Here is a 20,677-nt window from a genome sequence, read left to right on the forward strand (position 1 = left end):
ATGAGCTAATAATAAATGAGTATTGTTTAAAGCTACTAGGTTAGTTATTTTGTTATGCAGCAATAGAAAACTAAGACAACAACCATCTTCTAACTTATAAGCTTTTTGTTTAATTCTTCATGAATATTTTTTAGTATTAATAAGTAGTACAAAACTATCAATTTCTATTTGTAGAGGGGTTAGCCTGGGGGAATATACGAAAAGTCAGGGGGGATGCAGAACAAATCTTCGACTGTCTCAGACGTGGTAAGACATCTAGTCCGCAGCATCCTATCCATTGTGGCGATCAAAATACCCTCACAATTTTCTCAAGTGCACTCTGGGGCTGGGACTACTCTTCTTGAGATCCACTGAAAATCAGTGAACTAAAATAAGCATATTTCATTGGAAAAAATTTAGAAGACTTGCCATATTCAAAATCTCCCTTGAAAATGTGTGGTAAATGGCTCTCTCCTCTTGAACTCTTACGTTTCCACTTACTGGCAACAAGTTGTAGTATTAAAATTTAACCTCAATGTCGAATGCCATTTTCCACCAACAGGGTACCTGGAAATAATTTTTTTGAAAAAGATTCTAAAATTTGCACGAAGGAAATTATTTTTGTAAGTTACCAACAAATTTGTTCAGTTTCATTTTTTTTAAGACTTCATTTTTTTCTTAAAGAGTAGTTTTAGGTTCACAGCAAAACTGAGAGGAAGGTAGAGATTTCCCATACACTACCTGCCCCTTGACACACGCACAGCTGCCCCCATTACCAACATGCCCACCAGAGTGGAACACTTGTTACAACTGATGAACCTACATTGATTGACACATCATTATCACCAAAAGTGCATAGTTTACATTATGCTTCACTCTTGGTATTGTATATTCTAGTTTGGACAAAAGTAGAATGACATGTGTCCACTATTATAGTACCTTACAGAACCTTACAGAGTAATTTCACTGCCCTAAAAATCCTCTATCATCCTTCAATTTCATTTTTAATCCAAGGAAAAACAACAAAGCCCAAAAAAGTTTAGCAAGTCTCAAGAGAAATATGAACCAAAGCAGCTTTGGAGACCTCAGATATAGTTTATGGACTTAATGTGATTTGGCAACAGTGAGTTCCAATCTCTTTCAACTTAAAATTCGAAACTTTTTGAAGAAAAAAAAATCTGACCAGCCCAGTTTGGGTCAGGTACATGTATGCACCCTAGACCAAGAGAGGCAGTCAGGGAGTAGAGGTCCAGCAGCTACGGGTCCAGCTGCAAGAACCGGGGAAACTTCCAGAGGATAGGATCTCCTGAGCTGGGCAGCTCCACAGGGCACGCCTCCTGCACCCATGTTCCTGGGGAGAGGTCTACAACTAATCCGAGTTACATTTACCAGGATTTGGTTAGTTTTGAAAATTATCATACTATACATGAGATTCCAGTTTTACTTAAAATTTACCTATATACTAACATGTAGTCTTGAAGGACAGACACCAAAGTGCTAACGGTGGTTATCTGTAGGAGTGAGCTTATAACTGAGAATGCATTTTTGTTTTTCCTTATCTAGATTTTTTCCACAACGAATATATAGCACTTAAGATTAAACACCTTTCCCCTCTCCTCTGGTTTCTTCAAGCAGGGTTTTCTCCCAAATATTTATGGTCTCTCTCCACCCTTTAATCACTTTATTCAGGGAAAGGATGACTCATCTGAGCAGGAAATGTGGGAAGAGTAAATGTGGTATGCTCAACCCTAGGGTTTCCACAAAGGTCCCCAAGTTCTCTGGCTTCCTTCATGCCACCTTGGTCCTATGGCCTGGGGCAGGCTAAGTGGTGAGTCTAATTCTGGAGTTCAGTTGGCAAACCCTTTTGGCCTGCACACTAACACATGGCCTCCAGCTAGGCCTGTATCACCTTAAAGGTGATTCTACGCAACTCCTCTGAGATATTTCTCAATGTTCAGAACTAAGCTAGAAACCAGGGCTATTGATTGGGCTCTCTCAGACTCCAGTCCAAACTTGTTTTGAAAGTCCTTTTAAATCAATTTTTTAAGGAGGAAATGGGTGAAATTTCCTTAATTACCATGGCTTTCTCTCTGTCGATTTTACCTTTCTTGCTATATTCAGCTTTATAACTTATTAATTCATTATCTGCTTAACTTTCATATGCTGACAGTCTCATATTGAAGCCTTACTGAACTTAAAAGTGGGAAAAAACTTAAGGTCGTCTAAGGTGGCTTATTCACTGCAGATAATGGAGGACCAGAGAGGTTAAGGTCAAGTGGCAAAACCAAATTTTAGTACCGAATTGCTTATCTCCAAAGTTCTTTCACATATACTGTGACACCTCTTAAGTACCATTCTACTTACTTCTATAGCATTTGTCAGCTTTTCTATAATTCGCCCATAACTAATTCTACCCATGTGTCTCCCATGTTTCTTCTGCACAACTAATTGTGAACTGTTTCTCTTTGGCTTCTGCTCTGAAATTGACTTTATCTTCAGCTGTGACTGGGCTGTCCTGCTTTTCATGTATGCTCGGTCACGGGAGGCTGGGTTATCCTTTAGTAAGCTTAAGTCAGTCTTTTTTTTTTTTAAACTTTTCCCCCCCTTCTTCCACCTCTGCTCCCCAACTCCAGTTCAAGCCATTGTTTCTCCGTCTAGTTGTGTAGGACACAGCTCCCTGGCCCATGCTGGTATTATGAGCCTTGACCTACCCCCAGCTGAGGCAGTCGGTCACCAGTCGTGACCAGTCGTCAGTGGGCTGCTCACAGCAGCTCACTGCAGCTCTTGCTTGTGGCGGCACACAGCAGCCCAGCTCCAGGGAGAGCTGTTGTTCACAGTCTTAGCTGTAGAGGGCACAGCTCACCGGCCCATGTGGGAATCGAACCGGTGACCTTGGTGTTAGGAGCACAGCGCTCCAACCACCTGAGCCACTGGGCCGGTGGGCCGGCCCTTAAGTCAGTCTTTTACAGGCAACGGATTGTTGAATTTTGTTTTTAAACTAGTAATCACCACCATACCATTTTATTTTAATAAAATGAATGAGTCTACGTGCATAAATATTAGAAATGTGCATTTCTGCTATAGTCAATCATTCGACAGGTTTATTATTGCTCCTGTCTTTTCCTTTTTCTAATTTAACAGGATTTCTATAGCAGATGTAAAATTCTGTACTTTACTTTAATTCAAAAGATAACCTATCTGACTATTTTCTTCCTTTCTCAAAGAACTTTTTAATCTTATTTTTCTTGTTCATTTTTGTTTTCTATTACATTTTATTATATATTTATTATATAGTATATCTTTTCTAAGATTCACAAAGTGATAATGTAAACACACACTAAAGTATGTAGAATAAAAAGTAGAAATTCTCTTTTAGTAGCAATACCACACCCCTCCAGAGGTAAGCAATAGTAACAATTTGGTATGTACCTCTATACCTTCTCCAGTATCTTCAATTTGCTTTTTTTCTACTGACTTTTCCAGTATGAAAATATCAGCATAATTTATTATTCTCATTATTTTTGTCTTGTGTATTAAGAAGTTTATAAACTCTGGAGTGACATAAAATTTTCATTGTTAGGTTTGCTTACTTATCCTCCTTCCCTTCATGCTACCCTGGTAAAATATGAAATACGTTGTGAGATTCCACATGGACACCTACCTAACAATATGTACCCTGGTCTAAAACTGTGCTGTCCAGTGCAATAGCCACTAGCCACATGTGCTTATTTAAATTTAATTTAAAAATAACTAAAGTTAAAAACTCAGTTTCTCTGTCCCACCAGCCATATTTCAAGGTCTCAAGAGCCACACGTGACTAGTGGCTACCGTAACCAACAGTATAGACTGGGAATGTTGTTATCATTGCAGAACGTTCTATTGCACAGTTAAAGACTTGGTTAATTTTATTTCTTTATGTAACAGTTAAATACCTTTTGATAAGGTTCTTTCAAAGTTTCATTACTTTTTGTAACTGTTTTCAAAATATCTCCATCTGTAGGAAATTGCATGGTCTGATATCCAGGAACCTAATGCTTTCTCCTAGTTTGTTGTGGATTTTTTTATTCTTCAAAGACTAAGGACTCAAACTGATTTACTATTACATTTTAAAATCTCCTCTTTTCTTCTGGCAATCACTTATCTTTGTTTTAAGTTTAAAAAATTAACAAATAGGTGCCTAGAAAGACACGGGATTATTTTTTCTTAAAAAATAGCTCCCAGATGGAACTCCACATACTCTCAATCCAGAAAAGTTTTCTACAATTTTTCCTGATTATTTATCAGTTACACATTCCAACCTTTTCTACTTCTGATAGCCTTACTTTTTGACAGATTGTATACCCTCAATCCAGTTTCTAGATACATTGGTTCTATTAAATTATTATTAGTCTGTTGAGTTTCACTATTTTTCTATGTATTTTTTCTGTTGTTCAGATAATCAGTCATGCATTAGGTAGTGCACCAACACATATCTCTGATGTGCTTGGCACTACTATTTTGTAATGTTCTTTTTTACATTTCAAATGGTGAACTTTGAAAACTCCCCATGACTTCAGCTCTGTAATCTATTTTATCTGAGACTGTAACTGGGAACTCCTGTCTTTCTTGAATTTTTAGTACCACCTATTTCTCTGCACTATGACCTCCTTTCTACCCTGACTGACACCATCAATATTTTTAGTTCATTTTTCTTTCTTTCTTTTTTTTTTTAATTTCAGCACATTCCTTTCTATAGCCACTAGCTGTCTTACCTCTTTGAATACCATAACAATTTGCTTCTTTGCTTAAATCAGCAATCAGTGAGGGCTGTGTGAGTGGGTTCCCGTTTCCCACAAGCTCCCTTTACACTTCCAATGTTGTGACATTGATTAATTATACCCAAGTTCTATTTTCCCTCTGGTTTTCAAGTTGTTTTTTGAAGCTGGTTTGCCTAGGTTTATTGTCATTCCTGTCTGTGTTAGATCTATCTCCACTATGACTTGCTTTGTGACTTTTCATAAGTCCTTTTTAGAGATCTGTTTTCTTCAAACACGTCTTCAGAATAAAGGTAGTTTAAAATGTGCATATCGCTTGTTTCAAAGGTTCCTTCTTAAAATTACTATTATTGGAAAATCAGCATTTTTCCAGGAAGAAAAATATTACAGATGATAATTATGGCCACAGATGAGTTCACAAAAGCAAATGTGTAAGACAAGGTACCTGAAGTATATTATTGCATTAATAACAACAGAGCCTAACGACCTAGTCATCTCTGTGGGAAAAAAATCATCCAGTATTACACTAAAACTGGCAGGAAGAAAAGATGGGAGCCCTCGTCTTATTAAGGATACTTCAAGTTAAGATTTTGTTATATTTAAGAGAAATATCCTAAATCAGTTTCCTGAATATTTCATTAAAGCATTTGAAGTGAGCTGAGAAGCGAGGCATGAAGAATTAGACCAGAATACCAAGATGGGGCTTAAAAAATGGTAGTGATGGTTAGAAAACATAACAAAAGCTGTCTTCTCTCCTTCACTGCTTCTCCAGAACTGGTTCTGGAGAAGCTCACTTTAGACCCAGCCCCTAGATCAACTCTAGGAAAAGATCACAAATAAGACTGGGTATTCCCCCCCACCCCCCCGTTTCTTATTGTAGATACAAGGGATTTCCGAGCAATAGATCTGGAAGGGGATGGGAAGGAAGGCAGTTGCTGTGGTCCATTAGCTATTTCAAGACGGACAGTGGTAGATAAATGATATATAGAGTGATGTACATATGTTGAAGATAGTCTTTATCAGTCTCGACAATTAATGTCTTTGCAGAATTAATGTCCAGTTGAACCACTGGAATCTCACTGTCAATCAGAGAGGCACAACCAACCACGAGTGTTTGAAAGTGTGCGCTATGATTAGTCTTCTGTTAACTAAACATATTCAGAAATCTAAATTTTCTAAAAAATAATTTTAAACTGCCATAATGTAGCATCAATCATATCATGGATCCAAAAAAGAATGAAGTAAAAAAAAAAAACCAACTTATCTACAGCACATTATAGATGAATGGAATTTTTTCAAAAATTGAGATATAATTCATATACCATGAAATTTAGACATTTAAAGTGTACAACTCAGTGGTTTTTCACTATGTTCACAAGGCTGTGCAACTGTTACCACTATGCAATTCGAAAATATTTCATCACTGTAAAAAGAAATCCTGTACTCTTTAACAGTCGTTCCCCAAAGTTCCTGGCAACTACTAATCTTTCTATTTCTATAGATTTACCTAATTTGGATATTTCATATAAATGAAATCAAACAATATGTGGTTTTTTTGTGCCTGGCTTTTTCACACAGCATGTTTTGAAGATTCATTCATGTTACAACATGTACCAGTACTTCGTTTTATGGTATGGAGATACCACATTTTGTTTATCCATGATGGCATCTTTAAAATATATTTTTGCTACATATGTTAATTAGCTCTTAGGATTACTCAACACAACACATACAATGAATTTGTTTCACATACTCACTACCCGGCCACAAGATTATCAGTATTTTACTTTCTGTCAATTTATAAATCATCTCATACATTATTATCTTCGTTGTATTGTATCTCAGTACTTTGGTAAATACTTCTTGGGCTTTCCACCTAACAAACCCCTTTTCCGAGATATTACCCCTTCATTCCAACTTCTATACACGTGCCTTTGCTCCTGGGTACAGGTGATTGGTCCAGGAATGAGCACTGACTCAAGCTGGATAAATTAGGCCCTTCACTGGGAATGAAGAATTGGGACTGAGATTCTGTTTCCAATTTAGCTACAATCTCAGGAGCTTTTCTGTAATCATTGTCTGCCATGTAGACTAAGAAACCAAAAAAAACTAGTCTGCAAGAAAACAAGAGAGAATCAGAAACAAGGAGAGAGAGGACAGCAGAGATAAGAGTCCGAGTCAGAACTCCTGGGTTCCCTATGGTGCTCCAGTCCCTGACTGCAGGCCATTTCTAAGGCCCAGCCAGCGGCACGCCTGTCCTCGGATTCCATGGGACATCCTATTCCCTACAATGACTCTCCCTTACTGTGTAAGTCAGCTAAGGAGGTTCTGTCATTTCCAGCCAAGGCTCCTATTATAATCATCTACACAATAAGATTTTCAACTTTTTAATTAGCAAAGGCTCAACCTCCACAGCACCCATTACAGTGACTCAAACACATACATACTTATTTAAATTATCACCTGGAATAATTTGGAAAGTTATCTATAAAAAATACTCAAGACATTCTTGAATGAGCATGTACAAAAAAATTAGGGTTTGTGTCCATTTGATAAAAAGCTATATTACTGTAACACCAACTCAATAGATGTTTGCACCCCTTTTGCAAAAAATCATTGAATTTCCTCAGAAACAAAATCGTCTTTTTGTATCACACTACTACATGCCCATTTGCACTTGCTTGGCAAATGTTTTAAAACCTTTTAAAAAGCGAAGTGTTATATTTTCCTAAGATTTGAAGTTTCTTGGGAATAACCTGTTTGTTTTTCAAGCAAACAGCAATAGAAACTACTAAAGAATGACATTTAGCATAGTGATATAAATGAGTAGCTAACCTCCCGACATTCATTTTCTCCCCCTATAAACAGGCTATATTGTCAAGCACTAATACTTCCCACAAGGAAAACCTGGTAAGAAGGGGGATTATAATGTTGGCACTACATCTTTCATTTTGAGATTTGGACCTCTGGTATAATTCAATTTAACAAGTGTAACTGAACTTGGGACTTGTTGAAAGTTTTGGTTTTTTCTGCCTCCTTTCTGCCAAACCTTAATCATTTAACTACACATTTACTATGCAGCCCAGTTTGCACAGTTCTGTTTACTTAGACCTGGGAAAGGTTTTGCATCTGTGTGGATCCACTCCTATCCCGGGGTAGAGTGGCCTCGGGAAAGCACCTTTTTCCTGAGATTGCCTGACCAGCTTCTCCTATCCTTTGTTCTAACTCCTCTAGCATGCCTATAAAACCTTTTGGCGGTATTAAGACAGGAAGGCAGTCTTTGTGACAAGCAGTCCACTGGCATTTTGGAATAAACCTGCTTTTCTTTCCACCAACCTCACCTCTTGAGTTGTGGCTTTCATGTGGCAAGCAGCTGGACCTTGTGCAGGGTAAGATTTTAAAAATGAGAAAATGAGATGAACAAGAGACAAATCACTTGCCCAACTTCAGAGTAATTTGGTAAAACCAGCAGAGTTAGAATAAGGATACTTGGACTCCAGTTGGAAGCTCATTTCATCATACCATCTACTGACAACATGTATGGACAGCATTAAATCTGCTTCCTGAGAGAAAAAAGTAACCTTTTTTTTTTCCCTTAAAAATCCTCCTGAATGTCATGATGAGCTTGCCCTAGAGGCTCAGTGAAAGGAAACAGAATACCAGAGCTCTTCAACCTAAAGGTTTTTCACCATAATGAACTATGGCAGTTATTGACTTTGTGTGCCTAAAGCTATACCAATTTCCTCTTTCCATTAACAAAGTGTGTACCGTATTTCCAGGAAAGTAAGACCTAGCCGGATAATCAGCTCTAATGCACCTTTTGGAGCAAAAATTAATATAAGACCCGGTCTTATATTATATTAATTATATTATATCCGGTATTATATTACATTAAACCGGGTCTTATGTTATAATAAAATAAGAGCAGGTCTTATATTAATTTTTGCTCCAAAAGACGCATCTAAAAGAGCTGATTGTCCGGCTAGGTCTTATTTTTGGGGCAACAGGGTAGTCACCTGGCTAGAGGAAGGGCATGTGTCCTAAACCTGCCTGATCATTGGCAAGAGTGATTAGTCTAGGAAGGCCCACCGGAATCCTCTAGAACTGTGACAGACACTGAGAAACACAAACTCCCTTCCGGTTTCCTGCCGAGTGCAGAAGGCAGGCTGCAGCAGGAGAGTCTAGAACCAACATTCAGTGAGAAAGGGAAGTAAGCACAGATGAGCGATGGAAAGCGTGTGCTGATGCCAAATCCTTGGTTCTCATTCCTGAGCGGGTTCCTTTGATTTTGTAAGTTAAGGCTGTATCTTTACCAACTACAGAAGCCAGTAAATTCCTTTTTTGCTTAAAATAGTTTGAACTGGGTTTCTGTCACTTGCAAATCCAAACTCCTAACACATACAGACCCCAGGAGACAGGATTGGAGATACATTAACACAGGGAAATTTATAAGCTTTTGTGTAATTTTTTTGTTTGTTTTTTTAATTTGGACGCCTTTCGATAGGCTCTACCGTTTCTAACATCCATCACTCCTGACATCCTACATCCAACAATTTCACTGTTTCCATTATATCCCTGGCCCCTGAAAGCACCTGAGTTTGCTAACACTTCCCTAGAGTGTCCCTAGAATTTTAAAAAATTCTAACATGAGCTCTTTTCATATGATTTCCAATGGAAGTTGAATGTAAAATATCTTCCAGATAATAAAAAATAAATTAGATTTTACTTTATCTAGATCAAAAAGATAGTCTAGGTATGAAACTTATAGTATGCTGTGAGACAAGTTTTCAAAATTTAAAGCAAATCCAACAGATATGGCTACTTCAATATAATTTCGTAGCATGTTTTTTTATTGTGTAACAATTGAAATCAACAACAAATCTCAGGACCTACCTCCAATAAGGCTCCAGTTTGGAAGAATTTCAAAGGCTTTTCAATGGAATAATAAAGACTATGATAGCTACCCTTAGCCAGGTATGCTCTGACCAGACCAACTGCTATAACAAGCCACCTAAAAAAAAGAGAAAAAAGAGCAATCAGGAAAAAGAAAAAACAAAAAAGGTAAGCAGGATTTAAGGTAATAGCAACCAACAGATATTGCTAAAGGTGACCTCAAGAATCAGTGCCCTGGATTTATCAGCCATAGCTCCCAATGCCAATGCACAGAAATGTTGCACCATACAGAGTGCTCTGCAAAAGCACAGTGGCACCTCACCCATCTGGAGCTCGGCTTTTTGGCAACATTGCCTGTTGAGAACAAGGCCAAAATGAAGGGAATAAGCTAAATTGGTCCTTGAGCAGCTAAATTAAGTGCCAGAAAGTCTAAGACAAGAGGGGGAAAAAAAAGATTGTTAAAGGAAAAATTTAAACTGTGCAGTTAAAAGGTCTGTAATACTAAAAGAGTGGAGAGATGTTTTAAACTACTTTTACAAGTAGCTCACTGGAACTTACCCATACCTAAAACTTATCCTTTTAAAATTGCAAATGAAGTAAGAATAGAAGATGGTTCTCGTTGTTTTTAAGAGAATAAGATTGTTTTTAGCTGAATTTCCCGAAATCAATTCAGTAAAGAAATCCAGATCAGCACCAAATGCAAAACAGGAAAGCACTCAGGCATATCACTGTAAATGTTAAATTTTCTTTACTGTCCTCAAAAATAAATCTCAGGCCCTGTAATTTTTTATGTAAGTTTCATGAAACAAATGAACCTTTATTGAGATAGGTCTCCTTGAAGGCAATAATAGATTTACCTACATGTATAATCTCAACTAGGTAATGGGTTATGTATGTGGTCTATGCTATTGCTAGAATCTGTCATACAAAAACATCAAACAAGCGTCTGTAAAAGAAATGAACTCCTTCATGGTGTAACTGGTCCAGCATTAGCAACCTAGGAAAAAAGCTTCCTTTATTCTCACAATCCCAATTTCTCTTCCTGTTTAAGATATCCTCTCCCCACCCTTCTCTATGTTCATTGCCCAGGAATAATGACTTCTTTTCTTCTTCCCCAAAGTACCTTAATATCCCTTTCCAGATCCAATGTTCTCATCAGTGCCCTTGCTAAGGCAAGAATTTTACAGATAAATACAGACTCCTGAATATTCTTTTAAAATCACTGTGACCATTTATGTGATAAGGAAAACTTGCATATGTCATATTTCTTCAATGGCCCACACATCAGGAGAAACAGGTGCTAGGTCCAGATATACTCAGTAATACTGACAAGTTCTGTGAACTCAAGCGAGTAACAACTTCTCTGAGCCTAGGTTTCAACACTGGCCATTTCTAATAGTAGCAATAAAGCCTATGATGCTCCCAAGATATTTGTGATATGTTTAAAAAATGGGCACGTGGTGGTGGTGTGTGTATATGTACATATATTCTTATATCAGCATCTGAAGGATACACAAAATAAGCTGCCTCCAGGGAGCAGATCTGGGTGGAAGGGAAGGCTGAGGGGTAAGATTTTCACCGTATGCCTTTTCATATATTGTGAAGTTTGCACCCCACCAATGTATTACCTATTGTAAAAAATAAAAACCGATGTCCACTACACAGTTCTTACAACTTTTCTGTATGTTTGAAAATGTTTTTACTATTTAAAAGGTTTTTACAAATAAGTAAAATTAAAAAATACATAACAAAAAGTGTGATGCTGTAATCCCCCTAACCAAAAACCGTGGGATCAAAGAACTGGAGGAAGCCTGGAGATTCCCTAGCCCAACTCTTAAGTTTTACCGATGAAAACACGGGAGGCCACGACAAATAAAGTAATTTATCCCAGGTCTCATGGCTAGTTAGTGTCAGAACCAGCACTAACAACTCGCTATGACAAGGGATGCACTGCAATGAGGGAGAAGCAAGAGGGGGAAAGCTCATTCGGTGAGTCTATTCCCCTCTTCCCGGTAGTTCTGCCGTCCACTCCAGTGCCTTCCCCACCCCAATCTATCCAAAAAAAAAAAAAAAAAGAAAGAAAAAGTCTAAACTCCTCTGCAGCACACCTCTGCTCATGTCCCTGGTCAAAAACTTTGAAAGCTTTTCCATCACCGTTCAGATGCTAGCTCAGCCTGGATTTTGAAACCGGCCGCCTAAATAAATGGTCACTATGCAACTACAGTGTTTTCCTCTCCCCTTGGGGGAAACAGCTCGCCATTCGTGACCGCAGCCAGGGGTCGGCCGCCGGCCCCGCGGCCCCCCGTGCCCCCCCGTACCCCCCCCCCCCGGCCCGCCGGCCCCGCGCCTGGGCGTCCTCCCCGGCGCCCCCCGGCGTCCTCCCCGGCGCCCCCCGGCGTCCTCCCCGGCGCCCCCCGGCGTCCTCCCCGGCGCCCCCCGGAGTCCTCCCCGGCGCCCCCCGGAGTCCTCCCCGGCGCCCCCCGGAGTCCCGGCTACCTGCCCAGCCCCGCGTCCCCCGCTGCCCTCCGCGCCCAGGTGCCCGGTCCCAGGCGCCGAGCCCGGGACGGCGCTGCGCGCGGGGGGCTTGGCCCGGCCCCTCCGCCGGCCGCACAGCCCCTTCCCCGGCCAGGTCCGCCGCCCGCCTCCCCGAGCCCCAGCCTCACCCCGCCGTCATCACCACATTGTAGATGACCAGGTACGCCGTGGCCAGAGGCCCCGGGCCCTTCCTCTTCCGCGCGCCGCTGGCTTCGCCGGCCCCGGCCCGGCCCCCGCCACCCCCATTCCCCCTGCTCGCTGCAGTGGCCGGCGCTACCGCCATGTCAAGTGCAGGGAGCCCGCTCTATTTGCGCGAGCACCACCGCCGGAACTAGGCACTGCGAGGGGGCGGTGGGAGGGACCGGGGAGGCGGGGCGGAGAACGCGGGGGCGGGGCCAGGGACAGCGCCCACGGCGGCCGCCATCTTGGAGGAGGGCAAAGACGCTCCCTCGGCCCGACTAACTCGCCACCGCCATCTTGGATCAGGGTAATCACCGCCTCTTTTGCGCCATCTTGGGTTAGGTGACCGTGTCGCCTGTGGCCACTCACTAGGTGCGCTGTGTCTTTAACCTCCGCCTACATGTTGGATCAAGAAAATGCTGCGTTCGTTCTCTCGCCTCATGTTGACTTCTCCCAAAGGCCCTGTCTTCACGTCTCTCTACGCGATGCAGTAACCTGCCATTTTGGGTCAGGGCAACTGATGCCGATTCCGCTTCCCATCAACCCCAGAGGCCGGCAAGGAGCATCCCCGCCGGGTGCCTCCGCCCCGTGACTGACAGCCGGGTGGAAGGTTCATCCTCGGAAGGTGTCTTCCCTGCTTTTTGATTTTAAGTCCCTGGTACGGTGGAGAGTATCCGCGAGTAGTGAGCCGCTTTTACTGTCTGATGCAAGTTCCGCGTGCCGCCGAGGAGCCAGTGTCGTCGGGGAGAGCGTGGAGACTGTTCAGGTGCCTGTCCAGCCCGACGCTGGCTTCCCCGTCGCTCCAGCAGGACGACGCCGAGGCTAAGGGGCAGGCGTGGCGTGGAGCGCACAGCTTCACGCGCCCAGTGGCCCCCAGCGGGGGTCGGCCTGCGTGGGACACCTGCCGGCCCAGGGAACACCGGGCCGCGTGTGTGAACTGCGTGGACCCCCTGACCCCACTCGCCATTCACGGCTCTGTCTTAGGGCATGTGTAATGAGTCAACGTCCTCTGCTGCCACTTGTCACACAGCCACACGTCTTTTTCCGCGAATGACTGCATCGAGGGTGGTGTAAAATCGTCATCCCAGTTACGGGTTTATGGAACGTCTGCGAGATGTGGCCTGGGGTTCGTGGCACTAAGTGAAAGCAGCAAGTCCTCGGTCTCCCAGAGATGACATCGAGGGGGCCCGGCGAAAACCAATATGTGTTAGTTGGTGGAAAGTGGTATCAGGCAGTGCCTGCAATAATCCCGGCCGTAGTCTTTAAAAATATGTTTAAAGAGCGGAGCAGATTTGTGAATATGTTAGATGTGGACTACGTGTGAGATAACAGAGACGTTGTGAGCAACTTGCAAGAACCGCGTGGCAGAAATTCTTGAAGAAATCAGAAATTTCGTCTTTTTATGTGTGGAGTTTGCAATCTGTTAGACTGCCAAGTGGAGAAGTTGAGTCGACGATTCGATGTTGAGGTTCAGGGAAGAAGTGTGGACTAGAGATGGAAATTTGAGAGTCATCCGGGTGATGGTATTTAGGGCCATGAGGCATCTAGGAATTGAGACACAGGAACTAAACAATTGTCAGTGTCTCATCCTTTATGGCCCCACAGATTGTGTAGAGATCCTGTTGCCTTCTTTTCTTGACTTCTTTGAAGAGCAAGTGCATGTACTCAAATTGCAGACTGTGATCACTGGGGGAAAAAACTGCTAAAGAAAGCGAGCCATTTTGCAGAGCAGATAATCACTCTTCTAAAAGCTGCTTTCATTTATTTAACTGATTTTTCTTTTCAATATAACCTGGGAAAGTAAGAGGCAGGAATGCATAAAGCTCTGGAACTCAATCTGAAAACTCAGTGTGTCTTCTTGCAATCACAGGCGCAACACCAGTCTGTTCTCTACAGTATAGGCACAGTGATCTTTTCAAAATACAAATTTGTTTGTGTCCATTACCGTCCCCCTTCTCACCCCCTTAAGACATTTAAATGGGGTTTAACGGCACTTCCTGTAAAATATAAATTACTTAATGCAGCCTACTATAATGTGCACGTTGTTGCCCTACCTACGGCTTCTGTCTCAATCACACCGTGCTCTCCCTAGCCTGTCAGCCTGGTCTTAGGTCATTCAGTGAGCAATGCTCCTTTCTGCCACAGGGCCTTTGAACATATTTCCTCTGCCTAGAACACTATGTAACCCTCTTCTTTCTGATACAAATTCTGCCATCATTCTCCCTGCTGTGGTCTTCATGTACTTGTTCTCCTGACATATACCACAGTAATTTTATATTTATTCATGTGATTTCCCAACTAGACTACAAGTTTTATAAGACAAGAACAGTGGTATTTTCTTGGTGGTGGTGGTTTCTTTGAGTTGTTTGTGTTTGTGTGTCCCCTCCTCATTACCTGACACATTGCATGGCAACATGATACAGACTGGATCAATCATGGTTTTCTAGCAAGAGTAATTATTTCTAGACTTAAGACTTTGAAGACAGAAGTGGAGCTCATCAACGTCCTTTGAAATTAATATGTGGATGATAGGGTGTAGTGTTTGTCTTTTTCTGGGATTGTCAAAGACAAGAGGATGTGCTTCTGGCTCTATACAACCATCTCCCCTGCCATGTGGAGAGAGATTGTTGATGAAAAGAAACCAAGCAGACATGAAAGGGAATGTGTATCTTGGAGACATTGAGCCTTGGTTCTAGTACCTAATGCTTTTCCATCAGTTTTGTGGGTTATCTCATTATCCTTCCCAGCAAGTGAATCAATGTAAAACCTTTGTTTAATTTAGCAGTCCCACAACAAAAACCATGTCTCCCATTTGTTCCAACAAAAGTCTTGGTCACGTTAATTTGAGTCACATGCACATCACTGAGCCAATTATTATGGCTAAAGGGGATAAAATATGCTGATTGACCAGGTCTTTATCATATATCCATAGAGGGAGAAGGGGTAGCTTCACCCAAACTATGAATTGAGTTTATACATTACCCCCATTTGGAGGATATAGTTTTCCAAGAAATAATAAGGGACTTGTTACCAAAAGAAGGGGATGGATGTTTGGGTAGGCCCCCAAAAATGGTCCTCCAAAAGATATTGATGTCAAATATTTGGGATCTGTGAATGTTACCCTATTTGGAAAAAGGATCTTTGCAGATGTATTTAAATGAAAGATCTTGAGAAGATAATCCTGGATTATGTGAATAGGGCCTAAATGCAATCACATATATCCTTATAAGTAGACACAGAAAAAGAGACACACAGACGAGAAGGCAGGGTGGCCACGGGGGCAGAGAGATTTGAGTGTTATTTCTAATGTTTAAGAGATTTAGGCATACTAGAGAACAGGTTAATCTGTGATTCCAATTTAAAGTACAAGTTGTGTAACTGATTTAGATTTGGGATTAAAAGTTTAACTCTTATTAAATTTATAAAATGTATTGGGGGTAGATGGGTAGCTCAGTTGTTTAGAGCGTGAGCTCTGGGCAACAGGGTTGCCAGTTTGATTCCCACATGGGCCAGCGGGCTGCACCTCCACAATTAGAATGAAGACAAGATGAGCTGCCACTGAGCTCCCCGATGGCCACATGGTTCAGTTGGTTGGAACACGTGCTCTCAACCACAAGGTTGCTGGTTCCGCAAGGGATGGTGGGCTGCGCCCCCGTAACTAAGATTGAACAACGGCAACTGGACTTGGAGCTGAGCTGCATCCTCCACAAGACTGAAAGGCCAACAACTTGACTTGGAGCTGAGGGGTCCTGGGAAAAACACACTGTTCCCCAATAAAGTCCTGTTCCTTCCCCAATAAAATCTTTAAAAAAATGTATTAGACCACTTAAAAGAAATTAAATCCCATCATGTGTATAAATTTAATTTAATTTATGAGATATTTTACTTGAGAAGGCATTGCTAGGGATTTTTCTTTGAAAGTTTTGTTACAAGAGTTGAAGAAATGAAAATGAAATATATTCATTACATTAAAGCTTAAAAATGTTGAAAGAGAATTTGGAGCTAAAAACCCTCTTAAAAATGAATATTACATATTGTTAGATCTATAAATCTACCAAATCAGAGCTGGGAATTGAATTTAAAAGTTTAAGGAAGAACTAGGTTTTAATATTTGTAACATTAAGAGGTAAAATTAATTTAAAAAGCCCAGGATAATTTCTGAATAATCTTTTGTGCTGCACAAAAATTGCCCCCAAATGCATAAAATACCCACATTGACAAGATGAGAATTGAACTGTTATACCGAGAAACTCCTGCATATGGAGTTCCAGTCATTTTTCTGGGCCGTCTTAAGTTTCCAAGAAAACATCCTCCAGTCTCCGGCACGTGCACCAATAACCTGCAGCAGCAGGGCAGGCTTCAGGGGTGCATAACCTGTGCTGTGTACAGCACCTCCCACCCAGAGGGAATCACACTTGTTTTAGTACTTTGCTGTCAATATCTTGAAATTCTTAATACTTTTTTGAACAAGGAGCCCCACATTTTCGCTTTCTCCTGGGTTCTGCAAATTATGTAGTTGGTCCTACCTGGCAGAGTTCTGGCAGCCACACAGTGGGAGAGTTGCAAGTTTCATGATTTGGCTCCCCGCCCCCATCCCTGTGTTTTCTGAGTTGCCTCCTTCCTATCAGCAGTTGTGAGGGACGTCTGAGGGCCATGTGGGCTACAGGGAAGATGGGAAGGGGAGTCGGTGTCATTCCCTTACTTTTGCCTCTTTCTATATGACAGGACTCAGCTTGCTTTTTGAGGCTTTCTCCCTTGCAGACACTTAGAGAGTAGAAAAAGTTGAAACTTAATTACCAATTATTCGATCCCAAAATTTTGTCAACTACTCAAATCTATGTATGTATCACCTCTCTCATTCTTTGCCCTTAGAAGTTTAGGCCCTTTAGCCCTTTACTTTCATCTTAGTGAGGTTTAGGGAGACAGGCGATAAATGTAAGTGTTCAAACTGCCATGTATGATCAATAGTCTCAATTTAGTTTCCGTAGAAACAATTAGTCTTACCTTTGGCACCCTGTGTCTGTTGGTTTATATGACACGTAATTAAATTATGTGATTATAAGTAGAACGGGCGTCAAGCAAATTTAAGAACAAACCCACTGCTGCCTGGTAAATATACAACTCAGTGGGAAGAGAAGTATGTGGGCATCGGTTAACTTACAGAGGAAATGAAAATTGTGGTTAAATTGGACAAGTTGGATTAAATAGACATTAGTTAACCAAGCTTCTACTTTAAATAACTGAATATAAGACATTTCATAAAGAGGGTACATTATTGAAAGCCCAACAATTTGGCTTATTGGAAAACAAATTTAAAGGAGCTTATCTGTCTTTAAAAACTCAAACAAGCAAATGCTTTTCTAGGATCCGGCTCTTTTTCTGTACTTTGACTGAGGATACTATTGACATGTTCAGACTAACCTCTTGGTCTCTGGACCCATGCTGTCCCAACTGCTAATTGTCCCATCCTACCTCTGCCTTGGCTCCTAGTTGGACTTTTGATCTGCTTTGACCTTAAAGGCCTTGGTTTGCATCAGTGAATTGATACCTTACATTCCCTTTGAGGCTCCCCTTTGTAGCTACCTGGTTCCTCCAGTCTCTAGCTTTTGGGGATTCTTCAGGGCAAAACGGACTTGCCTTCGTATTGGCTTCCTCCTTTGCAGGAAATCAGGTTTCAGCTTCTCTGCTCTAATTCAGTTACCCACTCATTCGTTTGCTTTCCGTCTTCCAAACTTCTGATATTTCTCATCTGTCTTCTCCCATATTTGTAGCTTTTTAAAAATATATATATATTGTTCCCATAATCTCAGTTTAATGGGAATTCCGACGAGAACAGAGTTACTGCTTGTCTTTAGTAGTTCATGTTTGGCCTTTTCTCTACCATGGTAGCTTCCCATTTTTTAAACCCTGATCTGGTTTTGTAGACATTAGGAGCCTCCATTTTGAGCTTTCTAGACAATTTGAAAAGGATCTCTTTCCAGCCTACTCCTGGGACTGCATGGCAGAGCCCACGTGATCTGTGGCTAATAAGCTGTCAGAAACAAGTCAATGTGAGTTAGCTTCTGTAAATATCAATGAAAAATTAGGAACCCTGTAGGGTAAAGGTTAACTGCGATTTGTTTCAAGTCAAGCTTACCTGAGAAATTTCTCCTTGATTGGAAAATAAGACTTATGCAGCCAGATGAGCTTTTCTTCTTTGGCTATGAAGAAGAAAATATTTAGGAACTGGGAGTTAAAATTTTCCTTAGAACAAGAGGGCAGTTATAGCATTTCCTAATCACAGCAATTATTTTTTGTACAATTGCATGGGAACGTTGTTTTGAAGATTCTTTATTGGGAGGTGGGTGGAATTTAAATAATTCTTTTCATCTTTCATTATGTAAAAGTATCCTTTTATATCATGAAAGTTTTATGAAGTATGCAACTTTCTCAAATACTTGTTTTGATTCTGCAGAAGTGTAATCAGTTCCTTGAGGACTGTCAGAGGATGTTTCTGACTGTCACGTGATGTGTCCTCAGGCGGGGTCTCTAGTCCCGCTCCCGCATAAGAACGCAGGATATGGTGAGGCCAAAAAGGAACACCCACGGAGCCATAGGTAGGGGAGTCATACCATTATAGTCTCGCTGGCGGCTGGGGTGGAGACACAGGAGGCAGGAGCTGTGGGGACCGAGCCAGGAGTGCAGTTTCTAGGCTCTCGGCCTCACGTGGGAAGGTGTTGGTTCAGGTAGTAAATGGCCATCAACTGTGATTGGAGGGCTATCAGCTGTGGCTAGTTGGCCGTCAGCTGTAACCAGTGAGCCATTGGCCACTAATATAACTGCTGTGGCTACACGAGCAGAAAATGGGGACTAGCAAGAAAATAGTGGCTGAGCCTGTAAGCAGTGCAGTGAGGGTTGCGAACAGTGTGGCTCCTGCTTCCTGTGTCTCCAACCCAGCCGCCAACGAGAATATAGTGGTATGACTCCCCTACCTATGTCTCTGTGGGTGTTCCTTTTTGGCCTCACCATGTCCTGCGTTCTTATGTGGGGAGCGGGACCAGAGGCCCCGCAGGCCGTCCCGCATGACAAATGGTGCAGTGAGCAGTGTATGGTGCCGGCCAAAGCTCTCCAAAGGGCAGTGGTACAGTTTGTGCCTATGAACACTCAGTCTCAGGAAGACCAGGAGAAGCAACTGCTGGAGAGCTGGACCCCAGAGGAGGGGTGGGAAGACGTGGACGGTTCCCCAACCAGCATAAGATGGAGAAAGCGAAGGTCGAAGGTCGTTGTGGCCCTGTGGGCTGGGAAGTGCTTTCTGAGGCAGCCCGGATGCAGAACTTGTAGTCCCAGGAGGAAACGCTTGCTGAGTCCTCTGTGGGAGATGAGGGTGGGGTCAAGGTCATCCCTCACCCCCAGGACAGCCCTAGCGAATGACTATGGACTGTGGGAAATTGCCTTCTATCCCTAATTTAATGGACAGCTTGACTGTTTACTTGGAACTTACCACCATGTAGTGGAACTGGCGGATGTTTTCTTTTGTGTTTCTACCGGGCACCAGCCGTTGAGAATATGTGAGAGCCCTGGCTGAGTCCAGGAGGTCTGGCTATGCCCAGAGAGAGTGGCAGTGCCCTGAGAGCCCTGGCTGTGCCCGGGGAGACTGGTGGTATCCTAAGAAGCCCAGGAAGTCTGGCTGTGCCCAGAAGGACTGGTGGTGTCCTGAGAAACCCTGGCTGTTCCCAGAGAGGCTGGCTGTGTCTATGATATTGCATTCACCTCCAGGCTCCTCACACAGGGCCCCTCGCAGAAGATGCTTGTCACATAGATTGTGAGGCGAGACCCTGTAGGGATGGAGTGTGGGGACAGAGCCAGGAGTGCAGTTTCTGGGCTCTCGGCCTCATGTGGAAAGGTACCGGCTCGGGTAGTAGATGGCCGTCAGCTGTGACTAGTTGGCCGTCAGCTGTAACCATTGAGCCATTGGCCACTAATATAACTGCCGCAGCTACTTCGAGGAGTGGAGGAGAGTTGAGGGAAGTCAGAGTCGGACGGTTGGCAGAAAAGCGGACAGCAGGTCGCACGTTGTGTGAATCTAGCCCCAGTGAGACTATAGTGGTGTGACTCCCCTACCTATGTCTCCGTGGGGGTTCTTTATTGGCCTCACCATGTCCTGTGTTCGTGTGTGGGGAGCCAGAGCTGAGACCCTGCAGGCCGCCCCGCATGACACATAGTGTAACATCCCTGAGTGCCAACATAAAAGGGGCTTGCCATAAAGATGGGGTACTGTGCAGGAGCTCATTGCATTTTTATTACAACCTATGAGGTAGGAACGATTGTTACTATAATTTTACAGGTGAGGAAGCTGA

At 42.4% G+C, this 20,677-nt stretch overlaps 1 protein-coding gene across 4 annotated transcripts in view; it reads right to left on the reverse strand.

Moving 5' to 3' along the window:
- The window catches only part of HACD2 (3-hydroxyacyl-CoA dehydratase 2), a 91,739-nt gene extending 75,576 nt beyond the window's left edge, over window positions 1-16,163 (reverse strand). For 2 of the 4 annotated variants that reach the window (XM_081065047.1, XM_081065045.1), the window contains exons 1-2: window positions 12,711-16,163; window positions 9,627-9,744 (exon numbers count right to left, since the gene is read on the reverse strand). Coding sequence is in view for 1 of the 4 variants with exons in the window: in XM_081065044.1 (XP_080921170.1) it covers window positions 9,627-9,744; window positions 12,290-12,444 (273 nt within the window). In the remaining 3 variants the exon portion in view is untranslated. Of the gene's footprint in view, window positions 1-9,626; window positions 9,745-12,289; window positions 12,495-12,710 lie in introns of those variants that run through there. The other 2 variants (XM_081065044.1, XM_081065046.1) reach the window with 2 other exon arrangements.
- Window positions 16,164-20,677: the final 4,514 nt, after the last annotated feature.

Source organism: Rhinolophus hipposideros, assembly GCF_964194185.1.
Source record: "Rhinolophus hipposideros genome assembly, chromosome: 2".
Classification (NCBI taxonomy): Eukaryota; Metazoa; Chordata; class Mammalia; order Chiroptera; family Rhinolophidae; genus Rhinolophus; species Rhinolophus hipposideros.